Genomic DNA, 23,010 nt, shown 5'->3' on the forward strand with positions numbered 1-23,010 from the left:
AAAAAATTGGAGCAAATTTCATTGCGATCGGATGACATAGGTTTCAAAAATTGGATCACTTGACATGAAATCGCCCCACGAATTTCAGAAGAGTACAACATTTTTAATAATATTACGAAAATTTTGAATCAAATTGGAAGAATATAAATCTATTTGAGAAATTTCTTTTTGAAATTTTAGAATCACAATTAGAATTTTCTAAAATACAAAGAGAAAAGTGCAGATTTGTGGAAAATTGGAAATGGTGTGAATATAAACATCTTTTCATATTCTGATACCTATTATATGACCCTCAGCAAGGAGTAGGAAACACCAACAACAATAAAAAATTGTAACTTTATATTAATAATAATAATGAAGGTTACTGCACAAAAATTACCAATGGAATGGTAACAATGCATTGTTTGTGCTGCAACTCACATAAAGATTCATTTGTATTCGTATTGGGTCTAAGTCGTGGCACAATTGCCTGCCATGGAATGTCAGGGCTGCAGTTTATTTTGTTTATAATAGAAAATTATTTAATTTTTTGTTGTTGCTTTGGTATCTTCTTGCATTGACTGGTGGGAAGCTGGTGCTTGTTGGGTATTAAACAAAAGCACAGCAAAAGGAAAACAAAATTCAAAATGCCAAAAACAAAAAGAAAATTCAAATCAAATGTCCTTACGTGACCATGAAAATTCGTTATAGACATTTTAAGTATGTATGAATACTATATCCTTGATACATGATAATATCAATGTTTATGTGTGTGTAAAGATACTTGAACACACAAAGGCGGGATTAGACAAAAAACAATGTGTAAAATTATAGCACTTGAAAAAGTAAATTTACATTCGAATATTTTGTGCTATTTAGGTGATCTCTAATGTAAATACTTTAAATGTTTTTTTTTCATATTAATGCACTTGCCTCGTAATTTCATTTCACTTGGGAAAGTTATTTAAGACCAAGTGCATTCCACTTGTATACTCCGCTTACTGCATTGGCGTAAAGTTCAATTTGAAGGAATTTACTCAATAAAATCAAATATTTTTTTTTAATTTAAAACAAGGACATTGATTCTTTGCGTGCTTTGAAATGAAAAAAAGAAAATTATTTTAATACATTTAAACTCACGGTATTAATATTTACGAGGGGTAACTGAAATTTAAGATAATTTTTTATTTCTGTTATACAATATTGAGTTGTTACTACTCAGGACTTTTTAAATTATCCTCGTGTAAGCTAATTTATGTGTATTCATGCAAACATTTGCCAGAAAAGAATTAATTTACTTAAAATTTTCTATAATCACTGTTATTTGCAAAATAAATCATCAGGATAAAATCAAAATGTTTGTTTAACGTTCGTGGACTTTGAAAATTATATAAAAAGATTTAATGATTTTAAAGAGAGTAGAGTTAAAGCGTTAATCAAGCAATATTCGTTTCGTTTTTATAAGTTTTTGTCAGGGTTTTATTACAATAAATAAAACATTTTATTAATTAAAAGAAAATACACGGATATTGCCTAATCAAAGGATACCCTACAGCAGATATGGGAATAGGAGTTTGGACGTTCCCACTACAATTGGATCTTCGCTCCGGAACGACCCGAGTCATACTCGGCCAAAGGTTGTCAACCCAGCGACAGCTGTATCAACCGAAAGATTTTTCCCCAGGAAAGAACTATCGGCCAAAGTCGAACTGTTACAACAACAGGAGATTGGACATGAACATATGATGAATATAACAAAGTTTTAATTTAACAGTCGTTAGAAAATTCTGTAATATAGAATCTTTAAACCCTTAAAAGGTTATCTTTCTTAACAATGTATACTGTACTGGGAACTAAACATAATTACGATACTTACAGTGAAAAATCCGCTGATCAGCCACTATTTTAGGATAATTTTTGTGAGGTTCGAATATCTTGGAAAGTCATTACTAGTAGTGCGAATATGTTTTCAGATTGACATAACCATTTTTAGTTTCGTTATTGGGGCAACAATGGACCGCTATTGTGGTTTCCTGCTGTCGTACGAATTGGAAAATCACAATATGTTTTCAGGCGACAATAGATCCATATTCGATGATAACTAGGATTAGTTTGATTTCTTTTGCTATATATATAGGAACGACTGGGAATCAACAATACATTAGGGAGTTGATGCTGTTTAAACCAAAAACGTACATAAGTCTGTAGCTTTAATACAGTCAAGATCTTTGAATCTACCAGTTCGGATCAAAATAATGCCTGAATTATAACGATCAGCTTCTTCGTACTTTCCAGGGCAGTAAAACATTCTGGTCATTCTTTAAAAGAGTAAAGAATAATGCTAATTCTTCAATTCCTACTTTTACAAGGGTCGACCAAACATTCACTAACGCGATTGATAAAGCTAACCTTTTTAGCTGAATTGTTCTCAAGTAACTTTTGCTTGCCGGAAAGCAATCAACCACTTCCCGAGCTCGGGTTGAGTATTAGCAAAGCATATTTAATACATAGAAGGTGCGTCTCTCATAGCGGGTTGTGATGCATAAAGAATACGTGTAAATCATAACAACCCGTAAGTCGAGATGCGTACTCTTGAAATAAATATTCTTTGGTATTAGTAACTATACCAAACATGTTCCTTCGAACTCGTGCTGTTAAAATCTTAACATTCTCCTGAGCCAAAAAGGGAGAGGCTAATAACCCTGAAAATTATCGTATAATTGTAATTTGTTCTGAATTTTCTAAAATTATGGAAAGTATGGTAAACTACTATCTCGTTAAGTGAATATTCCAGCAATTTACTTAACGAACGCCAGTATGAGGCAAAACATGAATGACACACTTAATCAAAATCTAGTGGAAATCTCTGAATAGGTTTGTGCCTATAGAGTTGATTTTTATGTTGTGTTTTAACGCAAAAGCGGACGACAACAAACGCTTCATCTATATTTATGGGTGGTGTAAATATTAAGAAATCAGAAGCTTTTGATATTCTGGACATGAGAATACAGTGCGATGTTCGCTGGACTAAACATATATTTCAATTGTCGAAAGAAGCTTAAAAACTGAAGTGTTTCGATTTTCTAAAATTGTGCGGACATAAGTGATATTCAACCTAATATACAACACTTCAAAACCTATTTTGTGGCGACAGTGGATACCCTATCCAAGTAGGTAACCCAGCGTTGCAATGTGGAGTGCAATTCCCTGTTCTATCGATATGGAACATGTTGTTTTAAAATTAGGGTACTTGTTTCCGAAAACCACAACACACGTTATTCATTAAGAGTATATCCATTTGAGGTCGATCGTACAATGCACTACCGAGAGAATCCGTTCTGTCCGTATGTGGAACAAAAATCCCCCCAGAGGTCTTTCTTGTCACTTGCAATGTGTTTAAGTTTAAATCGAATGTCCATATACACTACTACCTCTATCCTCCATCCCATAACCTATTTTTCCTAGATATGGTGCCAGGTCAAGCAATAAATGTTTACATGTTCAGTTACGGAGCTCCGAAACCAGCTTGTTCATATTGAAAGGAGAATAATCTATTGTGAATAATATTAACAAGCACAATTTCATCAGGCTTTATCTTCTTGGTGTCTTTATTATAATTCCAACATGGAACTCTGTGAAGAAGTGGAAGTGAGAGAGTTCTAAATGTTTATCCTAATACCAAAATAGGGTTCGACTTTTGAGAAGTTAAAAATTTAGCCTTAAAAAAATGTACATATTATAAGTAAATTTTGTTCAGTAAATATTCTCAAATATGTATCAATCTTGTAAGCTTATACTGAAAATAATCCATGCCTAATATATATGAAAAATGTCGTACATTGTATGGATGCTTCGAATTAGAAAAGGGTTTGATTAAATAATATTTCGTATTAAACACGAAATTTTCGTAAATATTACGAAAAAAATTGCTACGATTTGTTTTTCGTAACGTTAAGCATGGATTATTTTCAGTGTACTATCACTCTAAACTTAAGCTCAATGCTAAATAAATGCGATGAAGTATGGGAAACTGTACCTTACCATTCTTAAGTCCTTTTATTACCTTCTTAAAACTCATATATTTTAAGTAATTTAAGTAATCAATAAAGATTCACAAATAACTATCTTTTGCAAAGATTTTTGTTCCATTTTCATAAAACCAATATTAATTGCAATTTAGCACGAAAATGAAATTTTTAATCAAGAAAAAAACCGCAAATTTCACACAATTCGTTTTGTGAAATAGGGTGTATCAAACTCAGTGTGTGATGCGTTCGTTCGTTTATCAATTCATGTGTCTATTTACAAACATTTTACTTAAGTTTTGAATTTTTTTTTTTGCAAAATATTTATGTATCTAAATTCGCATGTCTGTCGGTTTCACTACATTAAAACCAGAAGTTCAACATGGAAAAAAATTCTGTTTGCAGGAAGGTGTGTTGTTTTCTTTCTACTACTTCAGTTGTAGGAATGAGTGAATGAATGAAATGAAGGTGCTTGAAAATTATGAAAAGAAAATAATTTTACCGCATGTCTCATACGCTCTAATTAATATATTAAATGTAAAGAAAGATACTTATAGTGTGGTTATACACTATTTAATTATAGTATTTTATTAGAAATAAGAAATTAAAAAGCTGTTATAAATAGTATTATTACTTTAGGCCAAGAAGAGTATATGAAGTATAACAGTAAACATGCACAAATTAAAATATATTAATATTTTAAAGAATATTTCTGTTATCAGACAGCACAAGCAGAAAAATATAAATAAAAGTAAGAATACCAAATCCGGGTTTCTTACACAATTATTCAAAATGTTTTGTATACAATACAAACCACAACTTATACAGTTATATTTATATTCAATACCATTAGTTTTAAACAAATACACTATTTCGCCATTTAACGTAAATTAATTTGTAATTTAATCTTGAAATTCCCAATTTTGTAACTTTAAAGTTTTTGCCATAATTTCATAATATTAGTTCAGTTTTTGGTGTTTTTTTGCGTCAACAACATAAGACAACATCATTATTAGATGATTTAAATTCGAAACGCAATTTTATTCTAAACGACACTAAATACATAAATTTAAAGTTTAAAAGCATAAGAAACACATAACGACAAAGTCATACGATGTTTAATACCAAAAACATTCAACAAAAATGTTTATCGGATAAAATCAGAGTGAATTTTAAGAGGTTTTTAGAATCAATTATTGAAAGTAATTTAAAATGTTAGTAACTTCAGCAGATTTTAAACTTTAATATTGCATCTTTGTTGTGTTTTCTTATTCAAAATCAAAATAATTATTTAAAGATAGAAAATATAACTTTAATTTTTATTAATTATTAAAATTCTTGTTGTTTTTTCATATGTTCGTATGTGTATTAGGGTTGTATTTATATTTTTTTTTACAGATATTATATTTTGTGTTTATTAAACTAAATTTCACTTGTTACACTAGTTTAAAACTGAATACAGAGTAGGATCGAATAGTACCTACTTTGAATAAAATACAAGATTACACAGAGGGAAAACAACGCAACGTTGTCAACATTGCAACAATTCGTTGTCGAAATCTAAATTTTATACACATCCGTTATCTAAATGTTAACAAACGTGGTAAGATCACTATTGTATCCAGGTATAGTGAGCTTACCACGTTTGTTAATATTTAGACAACGGATGTGTATAAAATTTAGATTTCGACAACGAATTATTGCAATGTTGTCAACATTACATAGTGTTGAATTACGTATGTATATACTTTGACGACGGGTGTTATTGAAAAATTATAAACAGTTCGGTGTCAATTTGGTAACAGGCGTGTATATTTCTTTTTCCCTCTGTGTAGATATCACTTTAAAGGTATTTAAACGACATCAAATCTGGTACTTTATTGTCGAGCATTTCTCAATGAAATTTGGTACATGATCTTCTATTGCCCCAGAGAAATGGTTAAATCGGTCTATTATTTTAGGTATTAACACACATGGCTCTTAATGGCTATCCTTTAAGATTAAGTTATCTTTTTACAGGACTGCTTAATGAACTGTAAAATTTGTTAGAAGTAGAGGTATAGGACCACAGAAAGGAGAGAATTATGACATTTGGATAAACTTAAAGACGAATTTCCAGTGTAATCTTACCATGTATAAGAAATATGACTGACTCAGATTGTCTGCTTAATTTTAAATACCGCGATCTAAGTTGTGAAGCAAAACATCTGAAATGGACATCAGGAATAATTAAATTCGATCTTATGGTCAAAGTTCTTCCAGGTGTCACAAAGAGATGAAAATTATGTATCCAGGTATGTGTCCAATAGAGGAGGTCGTGATCTAATGCGACCTGCTTGTCAAATATTCCAGCAATGCCCTATTGCATTTGAGTCACCCATACGCCATGTGTTTACTGAAAATGATACAGATTCTTCTATTAGTGCTAATTGCATTTGAGTCACCCATACGCCATGTGTTTACTGAAAATGATACAGATTCTTCTATTAGTGCTAACATTATAAATAATGTGGTTCCACGCTCAATAAAATTCCGATTCTCTACCGTGAAGACGACAATCAAATTTCTAAAGGCAGGAAAATCACCTGGTATAGATAAAATTACTATCACTATGATAACCTGTAACCTGTCTAATTCAGCACTGAGAATTATTTTGTTCATCTTCAACTCGATGCTACGTATTGGATATTTTCCTACCTCATGGAAAGTATCCGAAATTGTTATGATACCAAAACCGGGGAAAGATGTCACTCAAGTGACATCATTCTGTCCCATTAGCCTGTTGTCTATTTTCTCAAAACTCATTGAAAAGTTATTGCTTGAAAGCCTTATATTACACCTTAACGATAATTGCATTATTCCTGACCATCAGTTTGGTTTCAGAAGAAAGCACAGCACAATCGAACTGGTACATCGAATAACTACTCTAAAGTCTGGCACGATGGACTAATACACAAAATTATCACATTACTACCTGCGAATGTTCACAAATTGCTTTAAAATTACATATATGAAATATCTTCTCAAATCAGATCTAAAGATGTGACCTCTTCACGTCGAAAAATATTTGCTGAAGTACCCCAGGTCCATTACTATATATTTTATATACTGCAGATATGCCACCGAGCGCACTGACTCACACATCTACATTTGCGCATGATACCGTTTTTGTCAGCATACATGATAACCCTTCAATAGCTTCTGAACAACTCCAGTTTCACATCGGCAAATTGGAAAAGTGGCTGGACAAATGGAAAATAAAAGTCAATGCAACAAAATGTATACACGTTACATTTACTTTAAGACGGGAAATTGTCCTTCCGTAAAGATAAACAATATAACAATTCCTAAACAAAACCATGTAAGATATCTTGGTATCCACCTTGATCGCCGCTTAACATGGACTTACCACATTGAAGCCAAGGTTACACAAATAAAATTAAAGTCAGCTCAAATGTACTGGCTAATTGTCAGCACTAGACTTGGCTATACGGTATTCAACTGTGGGGAACATCCTCCTCATCTAATATTGAAAAATTACAGCACTGTTAAGGTCAATAACAGGTGCCCCGTGGTACATTCGTAATAGTAATATTAATAGGAATCTCAATGTCCCCATAATACGCGAGGAGTTCAAATTCTCTTGTTTAACCTACCTGTCGAAACTAATGGATAACCCAAATCCCCTTGCCAGGGAGTTGCTGTCATTTGAGGGTCATAGACGACTGAGAAGAACGGAAACATTGGATTTTGCGAGATAATCAAATTATTGAGGACTTTTGTTGAAATTGCAGCGGCAATAATAACGTTAGTTATAGTTTAGATTAAAATTTTAATAAATATAAATTTATATATAAGAAAGATTCAATAAAGAATAAATAAATTGAAAAAAAAAAATATATTGCGTTTAGACGATTCCATCAGTTCTCTTCTACATAATATTTTGACAGATCATATTACTTGTGGTATAATGTAAACTGGCTTTTAGCGGTAACGGTAAAGAGCTGAAATAGTACTTTAAATAATGGGTCTGTTCAATAACTAAAAGTTGTTACTAATTGTTACTAATTTTCACAAAAATATTTCAAATTTGTATTGAAATACAAAAACAATTTATGATAATTTGTAACAATTATTTGTTATTGAACATACATAATGTTAATAAAATATGCCAAAAAACCGTTATCCGAAGTTTTTTACTGTCCGAACCAATCTTTTATTTATATGAGCATGGATTTGAGATCTATATAAAGTGTCAAAATAATAAAATTCGCACTCCTCAAAATGATATACATATGTGTATATGTGTGTATACAGAAGAAAAAGAAACCCTCTAATATTCGCATAATATATGTTGGTATACAACGCTCAAAGTCTCTATAATTAGGAAATGTATTTAATTATTCCTGTTTTTAGGCAAGTTTTGCGTGATTTATACACATTATTCATTAATAAAACTTAACTATCTAAATATGCTAAAATAAAGTTAAAATATGTATGTATGTGTTCGCATACTAACATGTTTCAAATTTAAACATTAATCTTATTTTATAGAAATTTTTAAACCTAAATACTAAAAAAACTTATAATTCTTTTGTAATATTTTACTAATATTGGATTCTGACTTCACAACCTATCTTCCCTATCACACCCCCCAAAACTCTGCCTTGTTGTTAGATATTTTAACGCTAAATTTACATTCTAAAACAATTGGTCTTGGTCATTTAAAGTTCGTAAAAATAAGTTAATTTTTCATACTATTTATTTATACTTTTTACAAAAGAAATTAAGTATGCCCCAAGGATATAAAGCGTTAAAAATATACTAAAAATATGTTAGGATGTCCCCTGATCTCTTTAATTCCAATGAAGACAGCAGGGGTTAATTAGGTAATACTTAGTAAAGAACTTAGTTATACAAATTTGACTCAAACTTGTATAGTAGGACTATTATATCAATTGTCATTTTAATTTTTAAAGGCACACCCTAATTAGTGCATTTTTTTATAACTGTGCTTTTTTTATTACAATAAATTTAAACAAAAAAAGAAGAATTAGTTTTAATTGTTATTACCTGCTATTTAATAGTATTATCTGTCGACAATCGCAGACAGTGAACTCGCATTTAAATTGTCTTGTAAAATAGGACACATGTGGAAAATAAAATCAGAACAAAATCAACAATAACGAAAAGCGACAGATGTTATATTAGAACATTTTGCAATAGAATAACAATTAGATACATGCAAAATTTTGAACGTAATTGTACATGTTATTGTTTTGGTTTTATCTAAAAAAGTATAACTACATATAACAATATTTAAAAATTGTATTTTTTTTCATATAATTAAACTCATCTTGATAATATTATTTGTTTTTTGTTTTTCTACATTTTCAGCAACAAATGCTATAGTAGAGAGACACGAGCAACATTTAAACAATAGTATTGTGAAAGTGCGAATGAGTTAATAATGACTGGAAAGAAACCGGAAAAGTCCGGTCATTGTAGTTGCTCAACGGATCAACAGTATGTGAATCCCTCTTTTGAACAGGATGTTAATGTGGGCAGTGTAGCTGGAGCTTCCACCTACAACAGTAGACGTCCCAGTGGCAATTTTACGCATTCACTAGATGGCGGAACTGGAGGTGTTAGTTCAAAGGATTGTACCACAAACGATAGCGGATGTTGTGCCATGCACAACAATTCAAATAGTACTACACATCGCAAGGGTCACAGGTATGTTACTTTCTATTTCCTATTTTATTTCTTTTATTCTATTTTATTAACCATTCGTGTTATGGCCTATTGATTATTAGTCAGTTTACAAGTACTTACGATTTTACAAACACTTATAAAGCACGCAATTACACAGGAAAACAGGAATTAAAAAATGGCTATAAAAATGTCCAATTTTATTTCCAACACCATAAGATTTATAACAAAATCCTAATACATAGGTAGATGGAGAAGTCAATTTGTCAATTTTCAGAATATCTTTGGATTTAGTCCATTAATATTCGTTATTGATAGTATTACATCGTTTCAATGTGTTCTGATTAAGTTACGATGAATGTGTAGAAATGACGTGTATTAAGTAAGGTTCACTACATTTGTCAGATTCTAGAGGAGGCTACTCATCCATACTTTGCCAGCTTTATTTATTTATTTATTTATTTATTTATTTATTTATTTATTTATTTATGTTATTTTTCCTTTAAAGGTAACTAGCTGAACGCGGCCCTAGTTGTCTATAGTCTAGACTAGACCTGATTAGACTATAGACTAGACCTGATTAACTATAGACTAGACCATAGACTAGACTAGACTATAGACTAGACCATAGACTAGACTAGACTATAGACTAGACTATAGACTAGACTATAGACTAGACTATAGACTAGACTATAGACTAGACTATAGACTAGACTATAGACTAGACTATAGACTAGACTATAGACTAGACTATAGACTAGACTATAGACTAGACTATAGACTAGACTATAGACTAGACTATAGACTAGACTATAGACTAGACTATAGACTAGACTATAGACTAGACTATAGGCTAGACTATAGACTAGACTATAGACTAGACTATAGACTAGACTATAGACTAGACTATAGACTAGACTATATACTAGACTATAGACTAGACTATAGACTAGACTATAGACTAGACTATAGACTAGACTATAGACTAGACTATAGACTAGACTATAGACTAGACTATAGACTAGACTATAGACTAGACTATAGACTAGACTATAGACTAGACTATAGACTAGACTATAGACTAGACTATAGACTAGACTATAGACTAGACTATAGACTAGACTATAGACTAGACTATAGACTAGACTATAGACTAGACTATAGACTAGACTATAGACTAGACTATAGACTAGACTATAGACTAGACTATAGACTAGACTATAGACTAGACTATAGACTAGACTATAGACTAGACTATAGACTAGACTATAGACTAGACTATAGACTAGACTATAGACTAGACTATAGACTAGACTATAGACTAGACTATAGACTAGACTATAGACTAGACTATAGACTAGACTATAGACTAGACTATAGACTAGACTATAGACTAGACTATAGACTAGACTATAGACTAGACTAGACTAGACTATAGACTAGACTATAGACTAGACTATAGACTAGACTATAGACTAGACTATAGACTAGACTATAGACTAGACTATAGACTAGACTATAGACTAGACTATAGACTAGACTATAGACTAGACTATAGACTAGACTATAGACTAGACTATAGACTAGACTATAGACTAGACTATAGACTAGACTATAGACTAGACTATAGACTAGACTATAGACTAGACTATAGACTAGACTATAGACTAGACTATAGACTAGACTATAGACTAGACTATAGACTAGACTATAGACTAGACTATAGACTAGACTATAGACTAGACTATAGACTAGACTATAGACTAGACTATAGACTAGACTATAGACTAGACTATAGACTAGACTATAGACTAGACTATAGACTAGACTATAGACTAGACTATAGACTAGACTATAGACTAGACTATAGACTAGACTATAGACTAGACTATAGACTAGACTATAGACTAGACTATAGACTAGACTATAGACTAGACTATAGACTAGACTATAGACTAGACTATAGACTAGACTATAGACTAGACTATAGACTAGACTATAGACTAGACTATAGACTAGACTATAGACTAGACTATAGACTAGACTATAGACTAGACTATAGACTAGACTATAGACTAGACTATAGACTAGACTATAGACTAGACTATAGACTAGACTATAGACTAGACTATAGACTAGACTATAGACTAGACTATAGACTAGACTATAGACTAGACTATAGACTAGACTATAGACTAGACTATAGACTAGACTATAGACTAGACTATAGACTAGACTATAGACTAGACTATAGACTAGACTATAGACTAGACTATAGACTAGACTATAGACTAGACTATAGACTAGACTATAGACTAGACTATAGACTAGACTATAGACCAAGTCCGTTTTATTTCGTGATTTAGAGACGCTTGTTTAACAACTGATTTTCTCAGGTGTTCTCTCTAATGTTTCCTTTAATAATGATCTTATATGTATCTTTGCTCAGTACTCAAACGATACTGAATATGAAAAAATGTTATAAAATCATGAAATGTAATAATCTTAAAAATCAAGGTAACTTGAAAATCAGAAATCCTATACATTAATTCTTAAGGTTATTTCTCATAAATTTCTTTCAAATTTTGTTAGCCAGTGCTCCACTCTACCTTAAAGTGATAAAATTTATGAATATATAATCACTCGAAAAACTGCAAACAATGCGACAAACACACAATAGGTATTGCATTTTTTATACTCCCTGAATAATTGATTTGATATCAAAGTATGAAAGTTGGTAGTAGTTTGTATGTAAACCCAACTACTAAAATCAATAGAATGTTTTATTTTACTTAGTACTTTGCAAGTACCTACTCTTTTTTTGGTTTTGGTCATCGAAAGTCGTACGAATAATAATTTTATTTAGTTCTACCACATACCGTCAGTATTATAAACGTGTCAGGATAAACATGCCATCGAGCATGTAAAACCATAAAACAACCTCTTGCAACTCCCGCTACTCGTCTACGTAGTACATATGTACGTATTGAAAATACGAAAGTGTAGTAGTGTTGGCCCAGAGTGTTGATTATTGGAAAAAGTGAAGAAGTGTAGTGTACGAGAATTATATTTTGGGTTTATGCCATTTCTAATTTCAATATTTCGTGTTTATATGTTTTTTTTTTGTAACTTTGTCAATAGCATTTAAACGCTTCAAAAGTCCCCTCATTTAAATTTTATTTAGTTTTAGGAAACATTTACAAACATATAAAAAATTTAGCAGTGAAAAAGCAAAGAAAACAGAGCCATAAATTTAAAAACGATTTACTTCCTCGTCCAGTAGACTTGAGGAGAACAAACGTAAGAAGACGTTGTTACGTGGAACGCGTAGGAAAAATATTACGAGTATTTAGAAAATTGTTTTTCTATCAATTAGATTTTATGTGATTCCAATTTATGTTGTACGAGGGTTGGCCGAAAAATGTTAGTGTCAATTATTATTAATATTTATTGTGTTTCTTTCCAATGAAATCTTGACCAAAAAAGAAGAAGGATTTAGCTCAATCGCTTAGAAAAGTGTACCTTGCTCTCAGGGTTCCAACTTTTTGCAAATCTTGATGGCCTAAAGTTAGATAAAGCATGGACCTGAAAAGGGTACATCCTTGAATGGCATGTTTAACAAATTTATTGAATTACTTATATTCCGAAATGCAGATGGACTTTGCAAAAATGTATCAGAAAGTGATTCTGAGCCGATTCGCATATATTAAGCAATATTGGAAATATATATTTCAGATATCTCTATGCGTTGTTATTACAATCGAAATATCTCATATTCAATAATATCATTTTCTTATCTCTCCAGACGTCAAGAATCAATGTATCAGATGACTGGTCTCTACTCCGAAACAAATAGTGGTGATGATAGCAGCATCGATTTAGCTGAAGATCATATAGGAAATACAAATACAATTGGTAGTACAGCGACAACGACAACAACATCAATGATGCCGCCAACTAATGCCACAGTGCTTGCAAATAATGCCCGCAATTTACATGCTAAAACGTCCTCCTGCTCTGATACTGTTATCAAGTGTCACAGTCGTCAGTCGTCGGCTGTACTTGGTAATACACAGCATAATCATAGTAATTTGCATGGTGGTGGTGGTGGTAGTGGTCAGCACAATGCAACCAGCAATAACCCTACATGTGGCCTTAACGATGACGACGATGATGATTTGCGTTCACAAGACTGTGGCATATTGGGATGTCGTCCCGGGGGCATACAGAAATTTGCCCGTATAAAAATATTCGTTTTATTGCTGTCCATGTTGGTTATGCTGCAGCAGGCCTTAAGTTCGGGTTATATTAATTCGGTGATAACAACCATTGAGAAACGTTTCGAAATACCCTCTAGTTATTCGGGTCTTATAGCGTCCAGTTATGAAATTGGCAATGTTATTACCGTAATATTTGTCAGTTATTTGGGTAGTCGTCGTCATATACCGGTATGGATTGGTATTGGTAAGTTTAAGTTTACTATTTAGTTAAACATTTTTTGACTTTTTAACTCTCTTAAAGGTGCCGTTATTATGGGTATTGGTTCGTTGGTGTTTATGGTACCCCACTTTACTAGTGAACCCAATCCGGGTGTTTCCATTGCTAATGAAACCAGCGACAATATATGCCGCAGTGCTTTAGTGCGTAATCAAGATATGGATTTGGGCCGCTTATCAAGTGGTCTCTCAAATCCTCCCTTGGCACCGCACACTCTACGCGAAGATAATTGTCTCGAAGGTAAACTATCGACCTTTGGCCCTGTACTGCTGTTTGTCATTGCCCAGTTGTTGTTGGGCTGTGGTGGCAGTCCTTTATTTACTCTGGGCACGACATATGTAGATGACCATGTCAAGACGGAAAGTTCTTCCATGTATATTGGTTGCATGTACAGTATGGCGGCTTTTGGTCCTGTTGTTGGTTTTCTATTAGGTGCATATTTATTATCGTTTCACATGGATTCGCTTTCCTCATCTATAATTTCCATTGGTAAGATGAAATGGACGTGTTGACACGTTCGCGTAGTATAACCAATAATTTGTAATAAAAATGTCCATGTTTTTTATTTATAATTCTTGTTTTTTCTTTTTGTATTTTAGATCCCGGAGATCGTCGTTGGGTTGGCATGTGGTGGGGTGGTTTTCTGTTATGTGGTGTTTTGCTACTAATTGTTGCAATACCCTTCTTCTCATTTCCCAAGGTAAGTACAAAGTAAATCTATAACATGTTTTCTTTAATCGTTATTTTACATGAACCCACTTGCCTTAACGATTATTCTAATTAAGCTGCAGTCAATTAAAACTAAAGTATGTTTACATCTTCTTGGAATTAAATTAAAAACTGTAAAGAAAATTTTAAAGTTTTCATAATCGACGTTATTAATCGTTGAAATATTTGTAGAGGTCTAAACGTAGTTTTTTTGCAATATTAAATCCTTTATGTATGCATGTATTAAATCCTTTAATACATACTTATCTCTCTTTATTAGCAAATATTACAATTGCATTTACATTTCATTCGCTTCAATCTTCAGCACTTCTTCTCCAATTTACCAAGCTTGGACAGATGCTGATCTAATTGATCTTTCCATGGGAGATTTGGCCGTCCTCTTCTGAGTTTTCCCCCTGGGACATATTCGAAGGATATTCTTATCGCTCTCTCATTGTCACATTAATTTCAATTTCCTCTTTCCATCTCATTCTTTTTGCGCCGGAATAGGTGCTCTTCTTCCGTTTTTTTCTCCTGGGATCGCTGTAAAGCTATGTAAGCTTCGTTCTTTTCCCTAGTCTTATTACGGAATTCTTGGTGATACCATTGGTTATTGGGAGAGTGGGCAATATGTTCCCATTGTGCGCCATTATCACTGGGACAAGGAGTGCTTTGTATCAATTGCCTGCGGTTGCCTTCTCAGTTCGCGCTTGACACTTTGCTTAATAGAGTGCGTAACTTAGCCATGACAAGATTGTGGTCCCTCGGATAAGTGCCTTCCATTATTATATAATATGGTCCGTCTGATTCCTAGTGAATTGATCTGGGGATGTCCACGTTGTCTTATGGATATAAATGTGTTGAAATCTCTTTCTGCTGATAATCATGTTCCTTGCCGCAGTCTCATACCGTTGTTTTCCAGAGGAGGCTGAATTTACCGACTGTAGGGCTAAAGATACCCTCCATACTTACATATTTTAGCATTAAAGTCTCCCAAGATTATCTTAATATCATGGGAAAGGCAAAGATATGTCCGCTCAAGGTGCTCGTAATATAGAATAGAAGCTAGCCATTCGTCCACTGGAGTTAACCCAGAGACAAAGTGTTTCATTCTCTTCGTGCTTTGTGTCGTATTAGCTGCGGAAAGTTTTGACACCATTAGGTGTTCTAAAGGTACCAGTCGAGCGCATTTCCTGTATGGCAGTAATATTGCATTTATACTGATCTAGGGCATCTATCAGTGCTAGAGCTGCACCTTCTCTATACAGAGTCTGCACATTCCAAGTGCAGATAATCAAATCGTGGTCCGTTAAACGTTTGCGGTAGTCGTCTATTATCAAGAGGAGCCGTTTATCTATTTTCTGCCAAATCGGCTTCCAGATTCAGAGAGTCAAGAGTGTTGAAATATGATTGCATTGGTAATGTCAGAATCTTACAAATTTAAACAGGGCGTGATCTATAATACCTGTTATGGGTAATAGCTGGATGAATTTGAATTATTCACCCCAATTCTGCATTTCGATTACGCAACTATCGAAAAAGGTATTCTAACAAAAAACGGAATCATAAGAAAAAGCAATTTTATATCGTTTCAATTGTTCACCATTGTAGGTATTCTGCATTATGATCTTAGTTACGTGTTTATAATTTTAGTGACGAAATACGGAATATCTAAGTTATCGGAGAAAATTTTATATTCAAATTGAAATGCAAAATATGAGTGATTGTTTCCGATCAGATTTCCTGATTTGTTTTACGGTCTGTATTGTATGCTGCCATTATGGCACCGAGTAGGATCCGAGAAATATATCTCCAGACATCGATCATTGCTCAACTCTCTACTCCAACTTAATAAGGCAGGAAGATCTCCTCTTCCTGTCACAACTCAGACGATACTTCCAAATGGCCAAATTACGGATATTTTTAGGTGAAAGTTTATATTCTTCTTATAGACACACTTAGTAGGAAATTTGTGATTGGATCGATTTCAAATCGTATGTGCTACCGACGTATTAGTTACTTCTGACATATGCTATGTCATTGCAACGCTCTACATAAGCACAGACTAAGATATTCTATTATAAAGCCTTTTTCTGATCTGAATTATGTGAAAGAGGTGTAACCAATGAATCTAATTTGTTATAAATTCTCTCGGGAATCTCAGTATTCTTAAGAGACTGATCTTCTGATGTTCGTCATGTTTCACAAATAAATATGTGAACCAGGTATTCGAAAACATTGCGTTAAACACTTCAGCTTTTCTGGAGGCTGAATAATAATAGTAGGAAATTTGTGATTGGATCGATTTCAAATCGTATGTGCTACCGACGTATTAGTTACTTCTGACATATGCTATGTCATTGCAACGCTCTACATAAGCACAGACTAAGATATTCTATTATAAAGCCTTTTTCTGATCTGAATTATGTGAAAGAGGTGTAACCAATGAATCTAATTTGTTATAAATTCTCTCGGGAATCTCAGTATTCTTAAGAGACTGATCTTCTGATGTTCGTCATGTTTCACAAATAAATATGTGAACCAGGTATTCGAAAACATTGCGTTAAACACTTCAGCTTTTCTGGAGGCTGAATAATAATAATGAAAGTTAAACTAACAAAATTTTGAGGTTTTTCGGATTCAGTATTGCAATTGATATTCCTTAGGGACTTTCTAATGTATATAAGACTAAAGAATTCAACCACTAATCAACAAACAAATTTACAGGTCTTAACACATGAGAAGAAAAAGATACGCAAAGCTTCTGTGGTAATACAACCAGCAGTACCGAATAATTCAAATAGCTTGCCGCGCAACACTGATGAAACTGGGAAAATTAAAAAGGAAATCGTTTCGGTGGCCACTAAAGAGGAACCAGAGAAACCCAAAGTAGATACTGGCTATGGAAAAGATATTAAAGGTAGGAAATCTAACTACTTAGTAGCACAATAAATACATTTATTAACTTTGTAATATTAATTGCAGACATACCACAATCTATGCTGCGTCTCGTAACAAATCCCATTTACATTGTCACTTGTCTGGGTGCCTGCATGGAACTAATGATTGTCTCCGGTTTTGTGGTATTCTTGCCGAAATATTTGGAAACCCAATTTAGTTTGGGCAAAAGTCAGGCTAGTGTTTTTACAGGATCCATTGCTATACCGGGTGCCTGTATTGGTATCTTTGTGGGCGGCTGTATACTTAAACGTTTTCAATTGAAACCCAAGGGAGCAGTGACATTTGTACTCATCTCGAATGTTATCTGTTTGTGTCTCTTTGCCATGCTGTTCTTTTTGGGCTGTGACAATTTGAAAATGGCCGGCACTACTATGCCGTATTATAATAGTTCTAAACCGGGATCACTAGAACCATTCCAAGTAAATTTGACGGCTGCTTGTAATTTTGGTTGCGAGTGTTTGACCAGTGATGTGGAACCGGTGTGTGGAAATAATGGTCTCACTTATTTCAGTCCCTGTCATGCGGGATGTACGGCTTTCTCTTCTAGCTCAAATTATACAAATTGTGCCTGTAAGTATTTCAGTTATTGAAGTAAAAAAATGTTTCCTATTTTACTTTGTACACGTTTCTTTTAAAGGTGTTCATGCTAATATCTCCAGCAGCATTTATTTGGGTGCCGGAGGTAGTCAGGCTCAAGCCCTTAATGCCAATGAAAATTTCGATGAAGTTACTGTAGTTCCTGTTGCCACTGCCGGTCCTTGTGCCAATCCCTGCCGCAATATCTATCCATTCCTTATATTGCTCTTCTTCATGACCTTTATTGTGGCTGCCACTCAAATGCCTCTGCTTATGATTGTCCTACGTTCGGTATCCGAAGAAGAGCGTTCATTCGCCTTGGGCATGCAATTTGTTATATTCCGTCTATTTGGTTATATACCAGCACCCATACTTTTCGGTAATCTCATCGATTCCACTTGTTTATTGTGGAAATCATCGTGCGGCCAGAAAGGTGGTCGTTGCTTAATTTACGACATTGAAAAGTTTCGTTACAAGTAAGTTTATTTGGCATCTGAGCGTCCAGAGAGAATAGATGATAAGAATTTTGTCTTTTAATTTCAGATACGTGGGACTTTGTGCTTCTGTGAAAATTATAGCTTTGGCTATATTTATGGTAGATTGGTGGTTGGTTAGACGACGTAAGCAATTAGATAAAATGAAGCCATTGAATGCAGGTGATCCTGTAATAGGTTCCATAATAAGTTTAGACAAACGTGAGTATTCTGTTTGATTCTAAATACAGAGAATTTCGAAATTTTGGTGTTTCAATTTCATATATTTTAGTAGTTTTTGAAGAAAAGTTGTCCGGCCATGACAACAATCCAAATTACGATGATGGTGAGTTGGCTTTAAAATCGGAAAACTATCGTCATTCTCGTAATAATTCCCGAACAATACAACTTGAATATGGGTAAGTTTTGTCAACTGAATAATTCATACATAGTCCAGTACTAAAATAGACATTTTTAATACCACAGCTACGATAAATGCAACAATGCCATGATGGCAAATACCCAAGCAGTTCCTCAAATGAAATCGAAAAAACATTTCCGCAGTGCTTCGTGTGATGTGAAAATGATACGCAGCTTTGCCAAGGATCATAATACGAATCCAGCTATGGATGTTTGTGAGACTTCTAAATTCAAGAATTTGAAAAAACTTCATACACATTCCCGCAACAATTCAAGTGACCTTAATACAGAATTCCGCCACAAATTGGTGGCTCACTCCAATTCCTGTTCCAGAGATGATCCCAATTTCAGCATACGTTTCATACAAAATCAACTTAAGCCCCAAGAAGACGAAGAGGACGAAGATGAATTGACCACTGGCTGTGGTCATTTCGTGCGCAAACATTCACGCAATCATTCATATGATCAAATCTATATGCCCAATAACATACGATTCGATCCAGAATTCTTCCGTGGTCATAATAATCACCACCACAATAATCATCTCCATCACACTAACAATAAGAAAAATGTTAATTTGCTCAAAAATGTGGTGGAGAGTAAATTGAAAAATTCAAACGAGACTAACGAAGCTGGCTCACGCGGCCATTCACGCAACAATTCAAAGGACTTGAATATAAAGGTTTCACAAACTACTACTAATGCCGGAGTCGCCAATTCGTCGGCAGCCGCTAGTAGCGCTTTAATAGCTGAATCGGCTTTAAGCATATTAAGACATCGCCGTACAAATTCTAAAGACTTAAATCACGTAGCTAACGCCAGCACCAGTGATCATCCAATAGCTACCGGTGTTGTAGCCGTGGGCTCGGGTGCCCTGAGTAACAATGCCAATAAAAAACATTCTCGCAACTCTTCTCATCAGAAAATCCAAATAGATGACGATCGCAGTGGTCTTATAGACAATGATAACAACGAAAACGATGATGATGACGACGATGATGAGGTTGTCGAGCAGCAACAAGAAATTGTTAATATTTAAAGAAGATTTTTATTATTCGTTTAAGTTTTTTTTAATTTTTTCTTTCTTATTTTCCAATGTGCAATACATTCCCACTTAATAATTTGCTTAAAACAGGAGGGATTTTCTTTTTGTTGGTTTAGTTTTTTTTTCGCAGAGTGGTAAAATTTTTTTATTTAAATATAGTTTTTAGAATACATTAATATATGGATTAGAATTCTTAATAGATTCAAAATTTTTTATTAAAATAAACGAATTTGTTTTTGGATTTCAAATCTAGTAGTTCCTTTTTAATATCTTCCGAAATTTTGATATCGTTTGGTATGCAAAACTTCAATAACTTGTACATTTAACTGCTTTGGTTAATGTCAACATTCGTTATATAAAACGCTTCCAAAACCAGTATTTTGATTGATCATTTCGAGCTGTTTCAGATTGGCACCCTCAGAGCTGGTTTTAGGTAGCTTTAAAAGAACTAATACAACTTCTTAAAAGCGGCCAAAATTTAAAACTTTTTTCTGATTTAATGTTTAACATTGTTTTTTCAATCTGTGGCAAGAAGTTGTTTCGGAACGAGTGCATATTCCATTGAACTAAAGAAGAACCAGTATTTTATAATTCCCACAGATCTGGCTTTTCGAAAACACTCTTAGAAGTACTTTAGATTAGGTTCGTATGGCAGCCACTCTTCGAGCAGCTCCCTTAGGTCCATTTATGTTGTTATAAACTAGTACTCGGTGCTTCTATGACGAAGTTTAAGGTTTATGCTTAGATATTTAGTTCATCTATGCCTGAAAGGAATGCCTGGCAATAACAGTGTAAGTGGAACCTTGGTTCTGTCATGCATGACAATGACACAGTGTTCAGTAAATACAGATATTACCTGTTTAACAATTGGACTTGTTTGACCCATTGAATTGTGTCAGACAGTAAGGTTCAATTTGAACAAGTAGGAGTAGTTTAGAAACACGTTATATTACACAGAACAGGTTCTAGAAATTGTAGCGACGACATCATTAGTTCTAAGATTGCTGTACAAGAATCAGAAGTAGTTCTATTTGCACTCGTTCTAGAACTAGTTATTGTAGGCGATGTTTTTCAAGGAGATTAAAACTTTGCTTAATTTAAGGAAATTAGTTGGTATAATTGGAGATTTTCTCCATCACATTCCAGCAAAAATAAAACGAATTACTTCCAAAAGAATAACAGTTATCACCACTTCAAAAGTAGCACTAAGTGATTTTTTTTACTTTCTGTGGAGGTGATGTTTAATGACTTCCCAAGAAGCGAAAATAAATCTATAATACTTCAATTTCACTTCAGAATAAAAGAACATAAAAATTACTTCTTGAGAATGACTTCAGAAATAGTGAATTTGGATTCAAATAAAAAGGTCATCCCTCCTATGATAAGCCTGAGTTAAAATCATTACTTCCTAAAGTCTTTTTCAGCACTTCTATGGAGTAAATTCTACTTTTTTTTTGCAGGGATCTGGGATTTAAGATATCGTGTCCTGAAGTTTGAAAAAATGTTATTTTTGACCCTTTTTGAGACGTTATAACAACGCCAAGACAACTTTATTTATTCGAATCTTGCTCAGCTCGATACTTTAGAAAAGTATACTTTGGCCTCTAGCTAAATATCTCGATCCTATTTCTTCCTATGTATTTCGCTTTTGACCACTCTTAGCAACAACCTGTTCTATTGATTTGTACTTAATTTTAAATGATTCTACTTCCTTTTTTCTTTAACAAAACATTTTTTTTTTTTGAAATTTCTTTGGCTGAAAATATTAAATGATGACGACAAAGTCAAAACTAGCAATCGACACATACAACTTGGAATATGTATGAAAAACGGCGAGTGATCGCGTAATTAGAGAATGTGTAGCAAAAACAATAATTATAAAATAATTAAATTCACAATAATTAAGTCTAGCAATTATTATTATTATTATGAAATATAAAACAGAATTATAATAAAATAATTATTATAACAATTAGTTATATATTTTTTAGTTTTTAAGTAGATGGATACTGTCTGAATGTGTGTGATATGAATGAAACTGAAGCAAATTATATTATTCTGGTAATACAAAAAACAAATATAAACAAAATTCTTAAATTTTATCTTAGAAAGAAAGTAAATGATAAAACAAGATTGAAATTCAAATCATACAACTATTTAAATATTTAGTAAATTAAATTTAAACATAATTTTACACCCATTATTTATAGGAAAGAGTAAATGTATGTATAAGTGAAACATTAATAATAATAATACAAAATTAAATATTTAACTACTTTCAATAAGTAGTAAATGATAAAATAATAACACAAATGATTCATTTCCAATGATATAGGAAATCATATAAGGAAAAACGCTCTACAATATACACATACAAAGGAAAAGTTTGAAAACCTTTAAATTTTAATTTAAACTTTCACAAGTTATTGGAATTATCAATTAAATAACAAACAAATAACAGAATTAAAGAAAATTAATAAATTATAATTGCAAACATGAATAATTAATAACAATTGTCAATGAAATAAAGTGCTGTGAACAGATATCTGAGTAAAATCAGTTTAACCAGTAGTAAAAAAAACAAATAATTACATAAATTAATAATACTACCTAC

The 23,010-nt window shown here is 32.9% G+C and overlaps 1 protein-coding gene across 5 annotated transcripts in view; it reads left to right on the top strand.

Annotated features, from left to right (window-relative positions):
* LOC119616521 (solute carrier organic anion transporter family member 4A1) overlaps window positions 1-22,981 on the top strand; it is a 65,372-nt gene extending 42,391 nt beyond the window's left edge. For 4 of the 5 annotated variants that reach the window (XM_037972920.1, XM_037972918.1, XM_037972919.1 and 1 more), the window contains exons 3-12: window positions 9,402-9,740; window positions 13,522-14,180; window positions 14,238-14,702; window positions 14,813-14,913; window positions 17,649-17,841; window positions 17,907-18,452; window positions 18,520-18,934; window positions 19,002-19,153; window positions 19,224-19,350; window positions 19,418-22,981. In XM_037972920.1, the coding sequence (XP_037828848.1) occupies window positions 9,475-9,740; window positions 13,522-14,180; window positions 14,238-14,702; window positions 14,813-14,913; window positions 17,649-17,841; window positions 17,907-18,452; window positions 18,520-18,934; window positions 19,002-19,153; window positions 19,224-19,350; window positions 19,418-20,390 (3,897 nt within the window). In that variant the 5' untranslated portion in view covers window positions 9,402-9,474 and the 3' untranslated portion in view covers window positions 20,391-22,981. Of the gene's footprint in view, window positions 1-9,401; window positions 9,741-13,521; window positions 14,181-14,237; window positions 14,703-14,812; window positions 14,914-17,648; window positions 17,842-17,906; window positions 18,453-18,519; window positions 18,935-19,001; window positions 19,154-19,223; window positions 19,351-19,417 lie in introns of those variants that run through there. The other variant, XM_037972923.1, reaches the window with a different exon arrangement.
* The last annotated feature ends 29 nt before the right edge of the window (window positions 22,982-23,010 follow it).

Source organism: Lucilia sericata, unplaced genomic scaffold (assembly GCF_015586225.1).
Source record: "Lucilia sericata isolate MDLA Ls3-8-SP2 unplaced genomic scaffold, ASM1558622v1 Contig000077F_arrow, whole genome shotgun sequence".
NCBI lineage: Eukaryota > Metazoa > Arthropoda > Insecta > Diptera > Calliphoridae > Lucilia > Lucilia sericata.